Source organism: Dermacentor variabilis, chromosome 8 (genome assembly GCF_050947875.1).
Source record: "Dermacentor variabilis isolate Ectoservices chromosome 8, ASM5094787v1, whole genome shotgun sequence".
Classification (NCBI taxonomy): Eukaryota; Metazoa; Arthropoda; class Arachnida; order Ixodida; family Ixodidae; genus Dermacentor; species Dermacentor variabilis.
The window spans coordinates 134,099,626-134,122,432 of NC_134575.1; the positions used below are offsets into that span (position 1 = coordinate 134,099,626).

The 22,807-nt window shown below is 47.2% G+C and overlaps 1 protein-coding gene across 2 annotated transcripts in view; it reads right to left on the reverse strand.

The window, feature by feature from the left end:
- LOC142591287 (uncharacterized) overlaps positions 1-22,807 on the reverse strand; it is a 111,386-nt gene that overhangs the window by 73,121 nt on the left and 15,458 nt on the right. For both annotated transcript variants that reach the window (XM_075703617.1, XM_075703616.1), the window contains exons 2-3: positions 15,702-15,743; positions 26-55 (exon numbers count right to left, since the gene is read on the reverse strand). In XM_075703617.1, the coding sequence (XP_075559732.1) occupies positions 26-55; positions 15,702-15,743 (72 nt within the window). The remainder of the gene's footprint in view (positions 1-25; positions 56-15,701; positions 15,744-22,807) is intronic.

A 22,807-nucleotide genomic window follows, 5' to 3' on the forward strand; every position in this document is an offset into this window, starting at 1 on the left:
CCCGAAACAAAAAATAATAACTTACCTTCTGGTACCTTCGGTGAAGGCGAGGCTCCTTAAATGTAAAGAGAACGTCGATTCTGAATTACACCCCTAGTTGTGATCAACAGTAGTTGACTCCTTGCTACATAGAGCAAGGAATTGTATTTCTGTTTCAATTTCAAACTGCTAGCGGTCTGTTTAAGTCCTTTGTTAGCAGGGACGGTATATTTTGAGTCCAGAAAGACAGGATTTGAAGCAGAGTAAAGGAAGTCGATGCTTATAAATTAGTTTATGAGATAGAAGAGAAGGAAAGAAGATGTATAAAAAGGAAAGGATAATAACCATGCCAAGTTCTGGTTGGTTAGCGTGCATTATAGAATGCTGTATGATAAGAATAAAAAACATAATGGTCGTGGACAACTCAGCGCTAACCGGAAATCTTCTCAAAATCTTTTATGCATTCGGGAACCTTTGAAGTTATAGCACCGTTGCTTTGCCTTCTGCGCAGAGCTCCTCATCGACCAGCGTACCTGAACCTTCTCTTTCGGAAGAGGATAATTGCCCATTCTGTCAAACGCTGGTTGCTTCATTTGCATCTAGTCAATCACGTCTCGTCAGCATGGACAGACACGCATGTACAAATGAGTTGTTGCAGGTGCATGTGGGGCTGTCAAGAATGTTAATAATGAATGCCTAGCAGCACCGAAATGTGATGCTCAACCACGAATGGTGCACCATGGACACAGTTATTGTAACAGAGGTGATATATGTAGTACTATATCAAAGTTCAGGATCAGACAGGACGCTGTGAAAGCATTTAAGCTCGACTGAAGTAATACGTAATTACAAGCCATCCATTGTAGTAGAGCAGTACTTTAGGTTCATAAGAGCAAACTCGAAACGGACCAGCCACTCTCACGGGAATCTCTGAAAGGTATGTCAGTAAAGTCGTACCCATTGACCGCATTGCCACGAAGCACCAAGAGAAAGTGTGGTGCATCACTTGATCTAGATGGGGTGGCGAATTTACCGACTATATGAGACTAGCTGCTGAATGGGTTCATTGCTTATCTCACTTCGTATACTAAAGATCGCCGCAGTAGAGTCGCGGATGCTACACGTTTAGGATGGCTCCTGCCAGGTCAATTCAATTCGAACACGGAGTGAAAGAAGTTGTGCATGTGCTCCAACGCAGCGACACAATATATGCAACTTCGTTGCGGTAGACATCGCAAAAATGATGGTTGCTATACCGCTGCACAGCTGTTGAGCTTCCCCGAATCATTCATGTAGACGAGCTGCGGCTTTTGTGCGCGTCATAAAGTTACTTTGGCATTGCTTGCTCAGACATTTGCAACGTCGCTCCAGATTCCGCATTGATACAAGGAATAACTAGTTCCTTGCATGTGAGTTGGATGTAGACATTCTAAATGTGCTGGCTGCAATGTAGCAGGCATTTATTTTGCGAATGCTAATGCGGTCTTATTGCTGACGTGCACGGAAAGCAGTATAATTGAAGAGTTAGGCGCGGTTGTCTGCTCTGAGGGACCCACAGCAGGACCATGGAATAATATCGAGCATTGGCCAATGTCGCGCACTGAAGAGGCATTTTCACTAAGCTTGCACACGTTTTTCGGCTGGCATATTGCAATGTCGGCAGGGATTCGTCCCGCTGGCACTTGCGAAAATGAATATGCTATAATACGATGACCAAAGATAGCCCGTTACATAGTTACAGTAGTTATTGCGCTAATGCATCGTGCGACTTGGCGCCAAGGAATGCGCGAAGGTCCAGCAGAGCAGTCAACCCCTCGGTCAAGCAAAGGAGGCAAGAGTTCCATGACAAGTGCCTATCGATGGTTACACCCACGGAATTTCAGCGTACCTACGTAGGGTATTACATGGTCATAAGTGCGCACATTTTATGTGTTCTGCTAACAAATGCAATCAATGAAAACTCTTTGGCTGAAGGATCCGGGCCTTGCCTTTCTAGGTGTGTTGCTGCCGCCCTCGCAGCCTTCGCAAATCATGCCCGGTCTTATAAGCGTGGCTCTCATTACGAACATGCGAGCATGCTCAGCAAAGGTATAAAGTTTGTACACAAGATTGAATTGTAGGGCTGTGACTTGGAATCACCAAAAATGATGAGAATTTCAACTAATAGGCGATCCCCTTCTTCAAGGAGAAATTTTCTCACTCATAGCTACCGGCCCTGAAAAGTGCTCAACTACTGATGCGAGCAGCTTTCATGGCGCCGATAATTTCCTGATAATATGAATATTGCCTTAGGCTACTTTAACATAAACAAGTCATATTTCAGAGCATCGTTTCGCATATTTTGTGTACAGACGTCATTAGAATAATGCTCGCGATGGCAATGCTAACAGCCGCGCCTAAAGCCAGCGAGAACTTCTACATATACCTTAAATATCTTGAGGTACCACTCCAAGAGTGTCAAGTCTTCGAGAACGCTACTGGCTTGTCCTTAGCCAGTAGCGCTACTGGCTACTGGTAACCGCTACTGGCTTGTGCTGTGATGATAATTCAAGGGAGATTTGCCAAGCCAGAACTGTAGGGCCAGGTTACTGTATACGTACGGGGTGTAGGATGAAAGTAATCGCGCCATGCTTCTTGGCAGATTCGTGGCCCTTAGAATCAGGTTTTCAATCATAGTGCAAGTGATAGCACGAGGGCCGGGTGGCTAAACCAGTCGAATGCGGAATGCAGCTTTTCCATGGATGAAGAGCGGGCGATACAGCCGATTCTGTGAGCGAAGGGCAGCAACAGAGTTAATATACTGGAACGCCCGAAACCGGTTACAAGACGTCAATGCAACCCTGAAGAGTTTTTTTTACTCTTGTAGCCAATCTCAGTAAGTGAGCTCAATTTGATCATTTGTATGTTTGCTGCAAACACCTGAGAATCGATTGAAAGCGCTTCAATTTCGCCTTGATATTTGTTCATTTTGGAAATGACCAAAATGAGCGCACGCGACACAGCTTGAACGTCAAATTCGGGCGTTTGGGTTTATTTATTTATTTGTTATGGTGATGACAAATATATGGACACTCCAGAACCATTTCTGCCCTCGGTGTCGCCATGATATTCCGTAGAAATTTAATCCTGACAGAAAGGGGCGCCCACCTAAAGGCTACAACCTCCCGGGAAAGGAAGATATCCAATTAATGGCATCACACGGCCTACCCATCCGGATGTTAGATAAAATCCGGGTATTAGGAATGGTGATCGAACACAAGGGAGGCAATGGCGAAGCACTTCGCAAGATAAAGGCAAAGGCCACCAGCATGATGCAGCTCATTCGACGCATCACCAACAAACACGCGGGCATGCGCGAAGGCAGCGTCATACGACTCATACAAGCCTTCGTCATTTCTCAATGAAAGTACACGGCAGCGTTTCAGAACTGGACGGCAGCGGAAAGAAATAATCTCAACGCCCTCATACGCAAGGCTTAGAAATGTCCGTTGGGACTTGCGCCCGCCGTCAGCACCACCAAGCTCTTAGAACTAGGCCTACACAATACGCTCGAGGATCACGTGGAGGCGCAACAGGTGTCCCAACTAGAGCGCCTATCCAAGACGCGCCCGGGCAGACACGCGCTCGAAAAGCTCGGCATCACGTACCACACGCAGCACGGCATAAAAGTAGAAATTCCTAGAACCATACGCGAGCAATTATACGTACCCACATTGCCTCGCAGCATGCACCCCCAACACCACACGGGGAGACGTAAAGCCAGGGCACAACACATGTACCAAAGTTACTCCAACAACAAGGACGCGGCCTTCACCGACGCAGCCCGTTATCGAGACAGGAAGAGTTTCGTGGCGGCAGTTACTAGCCACCGAGGCAACCACCTCACGAGCGTCCCCGTGAACACGGCACATGCCGAAGCGGCAGAGGACGCGGCCATAGCACTGGCCCTCACAGAAACCAAAGCGACATACGTGATCTGCGATTCGCAAACGGCAATTCGCAATTTTGCAAATGGGCGCGTCTCTCAAGAGGCGTATTACATACTCCAGCGACATCCCATACACCAGGGAGAGGCCGATTCGATAACGAAGGCACTTGCTATGGATCCCGGCACACACTGGATTGAGCACCCCCAACGAAGCAGCTCACCGCGTTGCTCGAGGCTTCACTCACCGAGCATCATCGGAGGAAGAGCCCACGCGGGGTACTGCAAACGTATGGGCGTGGGAGGATCGTTTGACCAGGTTCCACGACATCACAACACACTACCAGTTACAAAGACACGTATACCCATTCCCTCACGCTTGGTTAGACAAGATGCGAGCAGTACATTTCAGACAATTACAAACAGATTCTTACAGAAACCCCAGACTTATGCACGCCATATATCCAGACGTGTGCACTACAAACAGATGCAAATCGTGTGGCGAGCTTGCCACACTTAATCACATGTTATGGGAATGTCAACACTTAACAAACAAGTCGGGCAGTGCCGACCCCTCCATCTCTTCCACCGCCAGCCTCCGCTCGCGCTGGAAGACCGCACTGCTCAGCTCGAACCTGACAGCACAACTCTGGACCGTCCAGCGAGCCGAGGAAGCCGCTTCGAGACAAGGTCTCGGATCCGCGCCCGCGGCGGGGGCCCAGACCCACTAAGAAGACGCCGGACTCAAATGTTATTGATTTAAAAATAAGGTTTACGCTCTCTCTCATCTGCGGTATCATGGTCACCGCGCGCCGTATGCGGTATCTACGAGTGAAAGCGCGTGATGGTGAGCTGACGGTCTTAACTCCATCTCGCGCGTGCAAGAAAGGAAAGAGCGGAGCAAGCGTGCCGTCTTCCGTCGCGCTGAAAGCACCGGGGAAGGCGAGGGAGGGCAGAGGCGTTCCATTCCGGCGGCCACTGTGTTTGGTGCAGCCGCGCGGGCTCACTTTGAAGACGATCTGTGATGAAATAATATTGGTATGTCGACGTCTTAAAGCTTCTTGTGCGCTGCTTTCTCGGCGCCGTTTGCGTTCAAGCGATAGGTAGCGCCCCGGTAGCAAGTCACGGTGATGTTCCGCAAAGTCCAAGGGTCATGACACCGTCGCCGCGCGTCGTATGCTGTATGTGCGTGTGGACGCGTGCGAAGGTGAGCCGATGATTGCGGCTCAATCTCGCGTGCGCAAAGTTGGAAAACTTGGAGGAAGCGCGTTGTCTTCCGTCGGAAGTAAGTTCCGGGGGGAGGGAAGGTAGGGGCCAATGGCGTTGTACTCCGGCATTTATTGCACATCGCCCGTGCTCTGTCTTGAAAGGTATCCGCTTTGGAGACAAAAGCCGAGGTGGGCAGATGGCTCGTAGCTGTGCGTGTGGTGTGTTCTCGCCGCTCAGTTTGCCTTGAAGCGACAGACAGCACGAAGATCACTTCGCTCGCTGATGCGGCGGCCACGCTTCCTACCCCAGCGTTTTGGCAGGAGCGTCCGCGGTCATCGAGTGTGAGGTGCGCATTTTGCTTGTGCGCGCTGACACAATGATTGTCAATTTACTTAGCAATCGAGCGTTTACAAGTTTATAGGGGCGATAAACTTACTATCGTTATTTATTGTCGCTGTATATTGATTTTCTCTCGAAATTGATGAATCGCCTTTCAGGTGAAACAGCGACTTTATTTATTCATTCATTTTTATTTATTGAGTTCTTCAAATGCACGATTAAAAGGTATCAAATTAGGGGCGGGATTGAGCTGTACAATAACTTCACTGATGTGCTTGAATTCAGCGCAACTGGCTAGTTGCAGGCCGGCACGTGAGAGACAACCCTAGTTCTTGGTGTGCGTACGAAAAATTTACCGGCGATTATGACACTCCCTTATGCAAAATTTAAGTGGAGCTCTATACGTGCTTCATTTCGCGATATATTGGTTGGCGCGGACAATCTTTCTCGTGCGGCACTTTGCTAACGGAGCACAATATGGCGCAACTACCTCACTAATCGGGAGATCGCGAGATGCAGGGGGTGGATGCCGTGTAGGCACGATTCACAACAGCCGCCGCAGACAGACCTCCAATACTCTGGCGCCATCTCGTAGCCATCGTCGCCGCATAGTCTGCTTAGCGCGGCACTATGATTTTCTTCTCACGCTTTCACCATACCCTCCTTCTGCGGTTTTCGCCTTATGGCTGCGCTGCACTCTCCTCCTAGGCCTTCTTCCTCCCGCCGCTCTCCGCTATCGCCTTCTTTAATCTTTCGCTGTCCTCGTTCGCTCAGTTACGCCGACGCTAGCCGCAGGAACGGGCGCCTTAGAGGTATGACGTGTGTTGAGCTGTCCGGATGATAGCGTAGGCGAGCAGCATCGAGTGGCACAAGTTATGAAAGAGACTAAGCCGCTAAGTTTAGCGTGTAGATTCCAACTTTAGAAGGTTAGCTCGCAATTTAATGGTAGTGACAATAAAATGCAGATGCAGGAAAAAAAGCATTACTACACGGTTGTGTAGGAATTCAATAGCTCTTGGTAAGTTCGGCTGACGCGGATTCTTAATCGGTGTATACGTATTCTAGTCTTGGATGCAAGTGTTCAATGAGGTAAAATTCGTAGTGGCAGGGCGGCAAGACGCAACTCGTATCATTAGACCCTCTAGGGATGTGAGGTCATGATTTGAGACCGTGCGATATTATCAGACCAATGTACACGTAGCTGTATTCTGCAATCATTGGTCAGCTGCCGATAAAATAACCTCGCGAGCACGATGACCCATGAGCACGATGAGACAATGATGACTGTACCATGAAGACGATGCATTGACTGCAACGAAGTAACGAAGCAGGAATGACGTGGATGGAATGACAAAGGTGATATGACGACGATTGTATGAATACAATTAGATGACGATTTTGAAATGATGGTGGTAAAATGACTGAAGCATGACGATGACGGCATGAGAACAATGTGATGGAGTCGGATGAATGACGACGATGGCGTGACCACGACATGACGACTGTACGACCATGAATGGTTGACAAGTACAGTCTCTCGACGACGAAATGATGATGATGACATGATAATGGCGGCCTAATCACGATTCAGTGAAGACCGTATGATTACAATAACATAACGAAGAAAAAATGATATCGATAGAATGAAGACCTTATGACGGGGGTATGACGACTATGTGACGATGTTCCTGAAGTGATGACGTAGATAAAATGACAGCGCGACGACTAAGGCACCAGGACAGTGGTACACGACGACTGTGTGACGAAAATGGCATGACGACGTTGGTATCGAAGACTCGGATGATGAAGTTAGAATGAAGACGATGAATGGACCGATGAAACAATCATTACGGTATGCCAACGAATGCATGACGACACCAAGACGACGATGGTGTCACGGCGACTGCATGAGGGAGTCGGATGGCTGTTAGTTATGTAGGGTTTCATGGTGCAAAAGCCCCTGAGGCTATGATGCGCCATCGGATGACAAAGTTGGAACGATCACGATGCAATGACCACAGCGGCACACAATTTCGAGCACCTACATAGTCGCGCAAGCTATGAGACAACTTCGTCGCTGGGTTGGCGTAAAAATTCTTACGACAGCGTGACAAGAGTCGGATGACGAAGCTGAAATGACGACAATGGAGCGACCCCGACAGCATGAGGCGATGATATGACAACGAATGCATGACGACTGTATGACGACGACGGTGTGATGACGATAGCATCACGATAGTCGGACGAAAAAGCTCGAATGACGACGATGCCATGACCCCGGATAGATAGACAGATAAATTCTATTGAAATAATAATCAGAAGAATCGGTAATGGTCGGGGACCCTGGTTAAGGGCTCCGCTGGCTCTTGACATCTTCTCAGCTCTTCGTATCAGCCTGAGCTTGTCGTGGAGGGTCGAGCTGGACAGCAGTGCCTCCCATTACACCCCCGCGGTCTTTGTGTCGGAATGTTCTATGTTGTGTAATGTGCACTCCCACGTAATGAGGTATAGGGTTGGTGTGGCCCCGCACCCTGGGCATTTGTCCCTGTAGGCTGTGGGGTGCATGCGATGTAATATGTGTAGGTTCGTGTAAGTGCATGTCTGGAGCCCACGCCAGGCAGCGAGATCCTCTGTCTTTAGATTTCGATGGGGTGGTGGATATCGCAAGCGACTCCCTCTGTGGTAGTTCACGATGGCTGAATACTCGAGGTTTACAGGGTCCAGGTCTTCTTCAGCCGGCGTGATGAGTCGTCGGTCATGCAGCTGCTCTGTCAGCCTGCAGGTTGCCCGTGTTGCAAGTGTGGCCCTTTATCCAGATGGTGGTTTGGGTGGTGATGGCCTCACGGTCCTCCTTGATTATTTGGGCTAGGACTTGTGCAGCAGGTCTTCCAATTATTCCCTGTAGGGAGTTGCGGCCGGCCTGCTGGGAATTCGTGAGGATCGTCAGTGATTTGTTGGCGTGTTGGCCTTTGCGGATGGCTAACGCTATGACCAGCTCTTCGGCTTCTGTGATGGTGCAGGGGCGGGTCGATGCGCCGGAGGCAATGTGGCCTCGGTAGTCGCATACCACTGCTACTGCGCCTTTGTTGTTCTTCCCATACATCGCAGCTTTTGGTAAACGGGCCGTGGTATTCAACCTGAATGCTTTCTCCATGTACTCGGCCCTTGCTATCCTCCTGCCGGAGTGTAGGTTAGGGTCCATGTTGCGTGGTATTCGGGCAACGTGATACATGTCCTGGACGTGACGAGGTATCGGGCAGGTTTCTTGGGTTGGTGTTATAGCTTGGAAGCCCAAGGATTGTAGGACATGCCAGGCAGTGCGAGTCCACGCATGTCTTTGTTGTTGCGAGACGTAAAGGGCTTCTCTCAGTTCGCTGCGGACCACGGAACCACCATGACGAGAGCACATACATAGTAAGTAGCCTAAGCGGTTGGGCAACTGAGTCGACGTAGAAGTCGTTACGACGATGGAACGGCTACGATGGCATTACGATTGCAAGCACATGACTAGTGACCCAAGCTGGAAGGCAACTTGGGCCCCTGCGTTTGCCTAGGAGCCTGCCTATCTATCTATCTATCTATCTATCTATCTATCTATCTATCTATCTATCTATCTATCTATCTATCTATCTATCTATCTATCTATCTATCTATCTATCTATCTATCTATCTATCTATCTATCTATCTATCTATCTATCTATCTCGAAAGATAGGCAGATTTGTGATGCCGTCGTCATCACGCCTCCTACGCCGACTCAGTGACCTAAGTTGTGAATAGCTCGGGCCACTGTGTATACCTGCTCATGGTCTTGATACCCTCGTGGTCGTTGCATCATGGTCATTCTAGCTTTGTCATCCTAGTCTTATCATACCGGCGCCGTGACGTGATGTTCGTCATACACTCGTCAGGCACTCACTGTCATAACGTCGTCGTGATGCCGTTGCGGTAGTTTAATCGCCATCACTCCGGTTCCGTCATCCAACTCTTCATGCCGTCGTCGCCACACCATCGTAGTAATGCAGCCGTCGTAAAGCCATTGTGCCCGTAATGTTGCTAAGCCATAGTCATCATTGCGTCGTGGGTATAGCGTCGTCATTATGCATACCTTGTCATATATGTCGTCGTCGTCGTACGGTCGTGGTCTTCCCTTCGTTGTATTCAAATTTCATCATCCGCTGTCATCAGACACACCTCGTCATACTCATTTTCAAGCTGTGAATAAATTGTCGTCAATCGCTGCAGAGGAGGAGGAGTAGATTTTAATGGAGAGAAAGGAGGAGAGGTCGGCCTGGAGAGCGTGTCTCTAGCCTGCTGCAGAAATGTCATCATCGCCATAATACCTTAATGATTCCTTCTCCGCTATTCTAGCGCATGCATGCGGTTATCATTTAATCAGAATTAATCCACATTTGTCATGTCATCGTTGTTATTTCGTTATCATCATACCGCCATGGCCGCCATTGTCGTCATTTTAGTTTCGTCCTCAGACTCTCTACATGCCGTCGTCGCCACAGCACTATCGTGACACGATAGTCGTCATACAGTTTTTGTGTAACAATGGTGGTCACGCAATCTTCATAATGCACTAGTCTCCATCCCATTGTTGTCATACCATTGTGATGCCATCGTCGTCGCTGCCTCATCGTCGTACCATCGTCGTGCCCTCTTTATAGTGTCATACATGACCGGTAGGGGTCATTTAATTGTAGCTACTTTAAATTCGCTATTCTACACTCGTCGTGACGTCGTCGTAACGGTTTCGTATTCGCATAGTCGTCGTCATACCATTGTCGTCGTGTGGTCGTCGTCGAGCTTTCGTTTTGACAACGTAATTACTTTAAATACAGTCTCACTGTGGTGATGCTATCTTCGTCCTGCTACGTTCGGCGTTCCGGCGACGTTATTCCTCCTCCGTCATTTTAGCGTAACCATGTTGTCGTCAATAAATCGTGACTATGCCGCCGCTATCATACCGTCGCTGTCATTGTGACGTCGTCACGCCGTCTTGGTGGTGCCATCGTTGTGAGCTTCGTCATCTAGTGTTCCTCAAACACACGTCGTCATCCCATTGTCCGCATGGCTTTGTTGCCACGCTCTCACCACTGCAACATTGTCATCATTTCTGAATTGTTACCTCTATGTAGTCATGTCTCCGTCATCCTACCACCTCTGCCGTTTCATGGACGCCATTCAATCATCGCCATGCTTATGGGCGACATTTGTAAGCCAGTGCTTTAACAATGTAAGATAGCGGGTGCCGGAGACACTGAATGTCGCATGTAGCCGAAGCAGCGGAAATCTCAGAGCGGCCACTACAGAATTTGGATACCCTTCCGCAGTACGGTGCGTCGAGACAGTGGTTGAATACTAATCACGGTGCCGTTGACAGTCACCGTTAGTTAGGTTCTGTCTCAGCTCTATTGGTTTTTGAACAAGTGTCACACATCAACTTATCTCCATTCTGATATGGAACTAAGAAGCTTTTGCAAATGCCACCACGACCACTGTAAGGTGGCACAGCAATGTCGTATCATTGCAGGAAACCTATGAGGGCAATTAAAACATTAAGGATGTGTCAAGTGAATGTAGATGACATATCGGTAGGTTAGGAGAAGAGCAATACTTTTTTGCCGTATCTTTAACAACGAAATGAAGCTTATTTGCAGCCTCGGTTCCATAAAGGCTGCCGGAACTTTTCGGGTTGCTACGTTGGCAATAAAGTCGTACTCACCGGCGAGGTCATTACCAGAAATAATGGCAAGTCCAGACTGCCACTGAAATATAATTTCACGCCGTTATCAAGGGCATTATGGTGGTCCTATCTTATTTCATATACCAGTTGCCTGTTATTCCTGTGATAAAGGGGAAGATGTATATTCTGAAGAGCTGCCATTGAGTCACACAGTATGGCGCACTTCCAAGGCTGCTTCTCTTGAAGGAAGTATTTGACAGCATCACGGAGGGCGGAAAGCTCGGCCGCCATTGAAGCCGTTGTGTGCGACAATTTGAATTTGGTTGTTGTTTGCGAAGCCGTAATAATAACGGCACGCTGTAGGCCTGATACATGAGACGAGACCATCGGTATAGACTGGTAGTCTGTTCCTTACGTCTCCCTTAAAGTTGTCTTTATTCACCACTCAGGGTGAAAATATATCGCAGTTTCACTCGAAAGGGAAGCATTGACTGCGATAGGAAATCACTGGACGGCTATACGAAGTAAAGTTAGTAGTTTCATCGGCCATGTAAAATGTATGTATGTATGGTCATGAGCATACGAAGGTAATGCCAGACATTGTGGCGTAATGTTATGAAACCGTACAAACAGTGGCGTTTCATAATTTCAACATTCTCTCTTCTTTCGTATATACCGTATATAGCAGGTGGACGTTGAGCTTTCATTTTGACGCACGCCATCCGTGTAAATATGAGTGCGACCCCTGTAAGTATAGTAGAAATCACGCACTGTTCATGATTTTAACGGCCTCTGTTCACTCGTAGAGGACATGTAAAAGGCGCCCGTCGAACTTTCGTTTTCACATGAGCTGTATGATAAATCTGAAGGTGATTCTTATAGGTATAGTGGATATGACGCACTACTAATGATATTTGAGAATCCTCTATTCCCTCGCAGAAGGCATGTAAATGGCGAACGTCGAACTTTCGTTTTCGCAGGAGCCATGGGTTAAATCTGTATGTGATTCCCGAAGGTATAGTAGATATGAAGCGCTGTTATTGATAAGTTGAACCTTCTCTGTTCCGCCGTAGAGGCATCTAAAATGCGTACGTTTCTTGTCAGTGGAAGAACAGCATCTTTCTTTTTTGACGTGACAGAGCCATGCCATGCCTAATTAAAATAGTGTTGATGACATGTAGACCTTATTACAGATTCTGCTGAATATAAAAGATGCTCGGCCTTGAAATCTATATGCATAGATTGTTTATATGAATTAAGTTGCTCAGGGAGGCAAACTACACACAGCTAAACTTAGACATAGTACAGTTAAACAGAAAAGCACTTAGCACATTTGCTTGGGAAGCATCATGTATCACTTTGTACTCCTTCCTCTTTCTGTTACCCGGGGAACTATAACGTCAATTTATTCCAAAGGTTTCTAATCTTTTTCTGCGATCTGCCCTCCACGATTGGTGAAACATTTTTCGGGCTACCCTAGCTTCGGTTGCGAAGCGCCACGTAGATGTGTTGGAAAATGTATCCACTCAGGTGAATCGCCTTGTCTGAGTTCCGGAACAAAAATTTCGAGACTCGATAGAGGCTGTGAGACTATTCTCCCTGCCTTAGAATTCTTCACAACCTTACAATCAACGTAACTAGACGTATCTCACTGGCCGGCGCTGTCCTGATTCTTGTTTCGTATACTGGACTTATGTATATTAAGTGGGGAGGCGCAGCGTCACGGTGTGGTATGCAACATTATACAAGCTTCTGTCAGCGCTGTCACAATATTGCCATGCTTTGTGGGCATCAGAAAAGGATGCTGTGTGAGAACGATTGCAATTGACGCACTTTTTTTTCAGTCCTCGTTAAGGATGATCTTCTGCAGACATGCTGCATCGTGTGTTGCCTTTGTAACTCCTCGCTAAATGGCAAAATCTCTAGAATTTTTAATAATTTATAACTGAGGAATGCCTTGTCAGATATTGGTTGATCTTAACGACCTACAGAATCACACTACGCGGTGGCATGTCCCTACCGCGACATCATCGAGGCGACAGCATCACATTGGTAGCCGGGTAGAAGTAACTCATGAATTTTTCACGGGTTCCGCAAGTTGTATTCCAAAAGAGCGTGCTTTGTGTTGCCCAAACTTCTCGCGTAAGATTCGTACAAATAGTCAAACAGCAAGCCAGCTACTAACATAAGTGGCAATAGCGTCTTCATAGACAGAAGTGAATTTCCATTCACCGAAAAGCTTTCATCTTAACTCACTCTGAAATATTTAACTTCCTCTCTGACCGCCGCAACTAGTATCTCAGAGGTGACAACATTACGTTTCACATACCGTAGGCTCACATAAACTTCTATTGACTGAAAGACTACGAGCAATTTCTTCCTCTTTTTTCTTCTTCTAAATTACGCGCGTTTACATTTCGCCATCTTGATCACGATTAATATCTTCATTATTCCTCAGTGAGTAGATGTTTTCTTACTAGCAGCGTCAAGGCTTTCTTCCAGTCTCACCTTCTTCACTGAGCTTGCTTCGCCGGATGTTGTATGCATGTGTTTTGGCTGCCAGGACAAGTACAAGAGGTCATGGGACATGTGTTCGAAACTAATCGGATATAGTGAGGTTCACTGGCAGTTCCATGTTGAATCCCTGTCGCAGAGACCGCGGGTCCTGGGCCTCTATAATGTATGCTTATTACATTATAATTTCTTCAAATGTTCCTGCATTAAAGTTAAGTAAGCACGGACACAAGCGCTGGTGATGACTCAGGAGTTTTTTTTTTTTTTTCAACAGCCAAGTCAAACGATATGTTCGTTTATGGGAGGTGACTTTTGCTTGGTGTCAAAGACAATAGCATCGCCGACCGTGAAAGGTTTTGCTGATTCAATTAACTGACGAGAGGCGAGGAGTACGCAGAAGAAAATTGGGCTTCGCCGGATCTGAGGTAATGCCGTGAAAATAAATAATTTGGCAAGGAAATTCGTGTCCGCGTCTCCGATTGGTTCGCTGCCCTCTGCCTATAACTTGTTGCTCGTCGACGATTGCGCCGGCGCGCAGTATGGCGTTATAAATGACGCCAATATGGATACTGAGTGAAGTAAGTTCCGCAGAGTGGTGTCGCATATGCGCGGGAAGTCTCGACAATGTTTGCTGCCATGCAATTTTGTTATATTAGGGAAACAAAACAATTCTAGCTGACAGCTCCAAGTAACCTGTGCCAGAGCGGTCACTGGACAGCGATTTTTTATTCCTTTTGGAACTAGACACTTTCCCACTAACCCCCAAAAATTCAATTTTGTTCGGCGTAATGATACACCTTTAGTGTATACGTCTCAGTTTAACGTGGTGAGGTATCGCGGTTCTGTGACGTCGTGTAGCAAACGGAAGCAGGCACGGCCCAGAAACAGTTTGACCAATCATGAAACTTAATGGTGACAAAGCAATAGAATCAGAAAAATGGGAGCGTCCAAAGCCATCGTAGCTGACCCGCCTTTGAGGGGGAGCGTTCGCACACTCAATTCCGCAGAGGTTTCACTGAACACACCGAGGTTAAAGGGTTTCGGAAAGAGATTTTATTTTGCTTGGCCTAAGCATGCATAATCAGTGTGTATACGTCATTTGGAGATTGATAGATATCGCTATTGTCGTCTCGTGACCGGCAAGCGTAGCGGACGTGGTCCCGAAAATGTTGGTTTAATCATGAAAGGCTAAGGAAGCTGGTGGAATAGAAACATATTGGAATAGTTTTACGTTGCAGCCCTCATGCCAGGCCTTCGATAGCGGTTGGGGGCAGGGGCTACGTCGCGCCGTGACTTATACTAGGTGCACACGTAGCAGTCGACGTTTTACACACGAACGAGTTGGCTCGGTCTTGCTGGACAGCCACAACAGCAAAGGCGAAAACACAGAACAGAGCCAAAAATGTTCATGAAGCACTTTCGTTATGCAACTTCCTTAATTTAGTTTATCATTAGTTTTCAAATAAAAAAAACACACTGTTGATACGCAGACATCCTCAAAGCTAAAACTGATGTATGTCAGCACCGGTCCCGGAACATTACATGCCAACCACATATTGTCGGCGCACAGCTTGTCCCTTCCACCGCGAACGCTCATATCTCTCAGGTACAGATATTTGCGCCTTACGTGCGCCTCCCCCCTCGCAAGGCAGGTAGTGCAGGTGCGTACGGCCTTGCACACGCACGTATGGGTAGCCCGGCATTTTAGATGAGGGCCATGTAGACATGCTTCTTTTCAATAGCTGTGAATCTGCTTCTTCTCCACAGTTTGCCACTTTAATTGATACATATTCATAGTATGCCGACTCTGGCAGACGCCTCTACCTAATCTTACGTAATGTTTTCATGCAAATGTCTTCCCTCTTATAAAGGACAACATTATTACATAAGCTTTAAGTCACTCTGCGGAATCGTGTACGATAAGACGTCGTTGCTTAGCACAGGCTGTAGTGTTAAACATGTCTCTCAATTTCCGTGTGTATAGGAGTTTTTCTCGTAATTGTGTTTTCGTAGTTACAAAAATCAATCTCTATTCAGTTACCTTGGAGCATTGTTATGAAAATGCACACTCTCAGGTAGAAGTCTGCAATGAAAAAAATTCAAGTAATGATATTACATTGAACAGAAAAATGATGTAATGACAAATGATTGGTGACTGTAAAACAAAATCAGTACGCTTACGAAAATATTTTCTGCTCTAATAATACCTTACCAAGAATCTAAAGCGGGTGAATAACCCGAAACACGAAAACAGTGAAAGCGCTATAACACAAGCGCATACGTGTACGCGCTCCTGTGATGTACTTGTTTTGGCGTTTTGTTACTTTGCATACCGCAGGTTGCTGCAACAGTTCTACTCTAGTGAAAACAAAAGTCAAGAAATATCACGTACCGCGCTTGGGGCACAAGTAGATGATTTCTAGACCACAAAAGCCAAATCTAGAGGACTCCGCTCTTACAATACCGAGGCTCTCCGGTCAGCTTATGGGCATGTATCGCCTGATCAATTAAAATAAAACACAGCGCGACAAAGACTGAAACGACGAAGACGGCAGAAAGATAGAGCCACTCATTCCCATAAAAAATTTTTTCTTTAGACTACCTACGTTTGATACACCCAGTTATACGCGCATATTATTCCCGCCGCGCAAAGCGAAGATTATTTCAGTAACTAACACAGCATATCCGTACAATAGCACCAGCTTAGCCGCATACCCAGTATGCGATCCTTTTTCTCTGAGTGGAGGAACGTTTACTGACACGCTTGTCCCTCGTTATGAGCCGTTCGGCAGAGCCCGCCCAACTACAGTAGCTGAAACATATAGCCAAAGAAGAATAGAGAGTATTCGCGCTCTGATACGAAATAACAAAGACGGCGTTCCTCGGTACAAGGTAGTCGTGCTGTCGTGAAGCATAGATACCACCACATCACGTGGATTATAGAAGCAACGGCTTACAAGAATTGAGTGGGCTTGGCAAAATCGCATGGCGAACGGTGCTGACCTCCGTGCTAGTTTTTATGCAGCTATTTTCAGAGCTATGCGGATGGGTTGGCGGATCCTTTCTGCTGCCTTCCGCGCATCACGCATCGAAGATGACCACGACGTCACGCTATCAAGCGCTGCTCCCCGGAGGACCCGTATCACTTCAGCCATGGCCCAACAATGGGCCTTTTATGGATCTCATATAGGCGGCGGCAATGTGTAACTGCTGTTTTGGGACGTAAACGTCATCCGTAAAGTCATCCAAGCAATACATATGGCAGATACCCCTCGCGCGCACTTCTGTGGGCTTGGTGGCACCGCACGGCGCATGATGCTCACTTTGGTGCTATTCTTCGCACAAGGTGGTGACAAATGGTCTCGTAAAGGGTTATCTCAGGAGTAGTTATGCCTTTCTAGGGTTATGTCTGCATTATGCCAAGCACTCATTGTGCGTTATATCTTTGTACTGAACCCTTCCACATTATCATCTTGCTGCTGCAACTTTCCGGTGACAATGACCCTTGGCCCACTTACGTTAGACTTCATCTGATATTTATTATCGTCCCTGATATTAGGTGAACACAATCCGTTTTCAGAAACGTAGTTCAAAGTGGGCACTCAAAGCTTTCAGTCATTGAAACACTTGCTAAGATTAGGCAGTGTCCTGAAGAAGTTGCCAAGTGTGAAGCAGCGGCGGGAGTCATGCGCAAGGTGTTAACAAAAACGTCTAATATAATTGAATACTCAAGAGCAAATGGAATAACTTAGTCATTTAAGGATTGAATGAAACATGCACTGATAATGTGAATGGATTGTAACAGCTAATTTTCAAAGACGTTTTTAATACTGCACCTGGCGTTCAAGTTAATTCAGTTGTACGTACCCATCGGGCCGATAGAATGACAAGAAGCAAGATTCACCCTGTCATGCTCAAATTTTACGAGTTGAAAGAAAAAGAAATGGTCGTGCTGCATAATCAATTCAGGAAGAAACGAGTATGCGTCTCAGTATTTGAAGATTTTTTCAATGGTAGTTCATGATACGCACAGAAACCATGGAAACTACGGGGAAGGCGGGAGATGCCAATTCAAGACGATGAGCATAACGAGAACAAGGTAAAAGCGGGAGCCAACGTTTCGACAAGTGACTTTTCTGACTTGTCTTTTTCAAAGCGACATATGGTTTTCTCGGCAGAGTATATGTAACTGGGGCTCTCCTAAAGGGAAGACGGGAGGCGTTGCGGTAACGACCAAAAGAGTGTTAGCGGCGAGAGTGTAGAATTGAGAATAAAGTGGTGCTATGCACAAGGCTGGTGACATGGCCATGTGTCAGCTTGCGTGTCAACGGCCGTTTGCACATCACGCCTTTATTATCTGCTTCGCTGAAGGTCATGGGCAATCGTCTATCTGAAAAAAACAATAAGAGCTGGAGAAAACAGCGCTCACACGCAAAAAAAAATTACTGAAGTGTAATAAATATGTAAATAAAGGAAAGAGAAAAAAAAGCCCACCAGGCAACTAAATGGAGGTAAGTAAGTGTTGTTGCCTATACCTCAAAATTTTGCATATCGATTAGGTTCTAAAGCTCTCTTTGAAACGTTTATGTCTATTGGTTGCAATGTCTTCAGCTTATAGATAAGGCATGATTCCCTGTAGTTTCTGGTTCGTTCAGAACGGAAATTTGACTGTGAGATGCAGCATTTAAGGTCATCAAAATTATGACCTAGTTGGTTGAAATGCTTGGCGATGGCTTTGGGGAGCTTTTCAGCTGTGTCCGCACAACGTTCGTTCAGCCTAACGTTCATTGATTGTCCCGTTTCACCGTAATACTGATTCTTACAGAAGGAACATTCAAGCACAAAAATCACATGCGAACTTGTACATGTCATGCTTGTTTTCAGTTTGTTTGTATAAGTATTTGCGGTGCTTTTATAGGTACTGTCACTTTGAAGGTGTCTGCAGGCTTTCCACCTGGGACGACAACACGCTTTTATTACGGGAGAATGATGCTGACTTTTGCGTGCACTAACATGTCTTTAACGTTTCTGTTACGGCGATAGGTAATCCTTGGTACATCCGGGAACGCTCTGAGACGCTCGTTACTTGAAAATATTGGGTCGAATTTTATAGGATGTTGTTTGTCTTTGGGAGGGCATTAGGATACTTTGTTTTAAAGGCTGACGGTCTGTCAGATACTTGTGTAGGTGATTTTCTAGCGACTGACAAATATTCTACAAAATCACTTGGCAGTGTTCGAATTTTCCCAGCAAGAGGCTCCGTCATCCTTTCCCCCTTCTCGTGTACAGCATCGCATAGACATGGCATCCCACCAGCCTCTGCGACAAGATCCATACCGGGCGTTACATTCGGAGCGCAGGGGATCAATGACCAAGTTCGTGACGTGCTAAAAGAAACGTTATCGAAGCGTCGAGTAGTCCATGGGCAGCCCCACTAATTCTAGTCAAAAAGAAAGATGGCACGTGGCGATCTTGCGTTGATTACCGCCTCCTCAACGCCTTTACGAAAAAAGTGGTATAACCTTCGCCACGGATTGATGATGCTATAGATTGCCTTTCTTCGGTCTCATACTTTTCGAATGTAGACTTGCGGTCCGGATAATAGCAGATTCCGCTTCACAAAAGGGAGACAAGGAAAAAACGGCATCCCTTACACCAGGCAGACTTTTTGAATTTAATGTGATGCCGTTTGGAGCTGTGTAACACGCCTGCAACTTTTGAGCGCTTCATGGACAACATTCTGCGTTGTTTGAAGTGGGAAATCTGCATGTGTTATCTGATGATGTCGTGATTTTCGGACGCGCGTTTAGTGAACACAACGCTCACGTCAGTCTTGTACTAGCGTACCTAGGCACACCACGCTTGGTAGTAAACTCCAAGAAATGTCGCTTTGCAGAACGCCAAACACTAGTGCTAGTCCACGTAGAGAGAATAAGACCACAAATAGGGCATAGGATCTGACCCAGCGAAAACGGCTTTCGAAGCCTTTCAGCAACTTCGCTCAGTAAAGATCTACGAAGCTTCTTGGGCCTATGCTCATACTTCCGTCGGTTTATTCCCGGATTTGCTCACATCGCGCATCTGCTGACGGGTCTGCTTCAGAAAGGCATTCACTTTGACTTGCCCCAGAATGTGCGTGTGCTTTTCGTGAACTGAAGTTCCGTTTGACACCCCATCCAGTTCTCGAACACTTCGACCCCTTCGCTCTCACAGAACTGCACACAGATGCTAGCGGTACTGGTGTCGCCGCTGTTCTTATTGAACGCTTCGACACCAAAGAACACATCGTAGCGTAAGCGAGTCGCTCTCTGAGCAGGCAGTCGGTGTCTGCAGTCGGCGCCGACAGGCAGTCGCTCTCGACTGCCTGTCGCGGCTACCGCTTTCCACGAGGGACTGTGACAAGGACAACTTTTGCCACTGCATCGTATCCTTGGAGCCCGCATTTCGTAATCTCAATACATTTAAGTCTGGGAAGCAAAACGTCGACACTTTAAAACAACTGCTAGCCGCCAAACAGAAATCAACAGCCAATCGTTTTTGCACACGTAATAGGCTTCTATACAAGAACTATTCTACCACAGGCTCACGATATCTCCTGGTGGTCCCGGAAAGTCAGCGCAGTTCCATCTTGCGGGCTATGCGTGACGAACCAACCTCCGGTCATTTGGGAGCAGGTAGAACGCTTTGCCGCCTTCAAGAAAGATTTTACTGGCCTAATGTGCGTCAGACGACACGGCAGTACGTGTCTAGCTGCAACGAATGTCAACGTCGCAAATGTCCCACAAGTACCCCTCCTGGTAGACTACAACTTGTGCGACCACCAAGAACTGCATTCGAGCAAGTCGGCATCGACCTTCTGGGCCCGTTTCCACGGTCCTCTAAAGGAAATCGTTCGATCGTAGTGTGCGCTGACCTCCTAAGGCGCTACTGTGAGACAGCTGCAATACTATTGGCTACTGCAGCCGACGTGTGCCTTTTCTTGCTACGTTTTATCATTCTCCGACACGGGCCTCCTCAAGTCGTTATTAGCGATCGTGGGTGACAGTTTACTGCAGATGTGGTTAAAGAGATGCTTCGTCTATGTTGTTCAAGTTTTTGACACTCTACGCCGTACCATTACAAACAAACGGCCTTACGGAACGCACCAACAGAACTCTCACGAACATATTGTCCATGTACCTCTCGACGGATCACAAGAACTGGGACGGCGTCCTGCCCTTTCGTTACTTATGCATTTAACACCGCCCAGCGCGATACTGCCGGCTACGGCCCCTTCTTTCTCCTTTACGCTCGGACGCCACGTTATGCCCTTGATACGATCTTCCCCTTTATGAACCACAATGATGCCTGCATATCTGAGAACATCTGTTGCGCAGAAGAAGCCCGCCGCCTTGCTTATTTTCGCACACTTGCTTCACAAGATCGTTCGAAGGGACGTTACGACCGCCGACACCGACACGTCGCATATGATCCAGGTGGCTTAGTGTGGCTGCGGACGCCTACCGGAAAACATGCGTTGTGCGAAAAACTACTTGCCCACTATGTTGGACCTTATGTTGTGTTAGACCGTATAAGCGAATTGACGTACCGCATAGCGCGTCTCCCTTCAAATGGTCGACCTCTTCAAAGAAAGAAGTGACTCTTGTTGCCCGCTTGACGCCCTACACCGCTCGAGATGCTGTTTGACTCGGCCCGTGGGATTGGTCTGCGGTGGTGTGTGGGAGGACGTGTTACAAGCATGAAAGTCTTGTATGATTGGGGTATATGCCGCCAGCAGTAGTGGCACACAGAGTAAGAGAGGGAAGAGGAAGACGTTCGCCAAGCGATAGATCAACCTCGGCAGGCGCTCAAGACTGTCGGTTTCGTCCGAGGGAGTACAGAGAGAGTGGCCCGTAACAGTATACTGTGTCGAGGAAAGCATATGTTGCCTTGAAAAAGACAAAGCTACTTGTCGAAACGTTCGCTGCCGCTTTTACCTAAAGCGCCTCAATTTTCCAATAGTAGTTCCATTCTTACATATTTCCGCCACTCCGCTCTCCTCAACGTTTCCTCCTCCACGCCTCCTGTCACCCCAGCCTCCTCCGCTCCCCCATTGGTCAACCTGTGTCACGTGTAAGCAGGCGCCGCACTTTTGTGTATTTTTTGCTTTCGAGCACGGAAGCGGGCGCCGGGCTTTTGAATATTTTTTTTCCAGCGCGCTCTGACAGCCATTGTTGGCCCTGCGTTACGAAAATACGTGCAAACGGACTGATCGAGTGCGTTAGCGGACAAATCGAGTGTGTTAGGGACGTGGACTGAATTGTGACACCGTGCTGCTGCGCCTTCGGTTGTCGCCACCTACACACAGACGTAAAGGCTTCAATCTTTACCATCCGGTGAGCTAAACGCACAAAGAAGAAAAGTGTGGATACATAGTATCGGGCGGGCTAACTTCGAGGAAGTGGCAAAAAACGCACGGCTTTGTGAAGTGCCAAGGTTCCTCACAACCTCTTTTCTTTAGCCTAGTTCACGCCTGCCGTTTCGAAAAAGTGTACGTGTTCATGGTGTGCGTGCTTTTACGGCATTTAAGTTGACTTTTTTTTCGAATGTGCTCACTTTGTTTCATGTAGTCTTGCAGTGATAGTGTCTTGCGGTGATAGTGTACGCATCTGCAGCTGGCCTCTGATATAAAAGCGACTTTATTCATGCTATGTTTTGAGCTCCACCAGAAGCTAGCTCATTTTCGACGCTTTTGCAAGGCTCACTCTGACTTACGGATGCAGTCGTATGGCTTCGAATGCACGCCCGCATGTATATTGATTTGGTTTGTGGTGACTAACGTATTTAACGTCCAAAAGTGACTAAAGCTATCAGGGAGGTCGTAGGGGATGGCTCCGGACAAAATTATTTAGGTCGCCTGGAGATGTTTAACGTGCACTTTGATCGTAGTTTTACGTGGGCCGGTAAATTCCTCCTAGGCTTTTCGTCATTCTCGCGAGGGCGCGGTAGCACTGCGCCAGAATTTGGCGCCTCGGCGTGAGTGTATTTCTATATTAGATTTCATTTACTAGTTGTAACAACGTGTCATTGTACCGTATTATTGACGGCGCCTCCAGGACCCCGAAGCGGTAACAGGAACACTTGTATAGTCACATGCTCTCCAGAGGC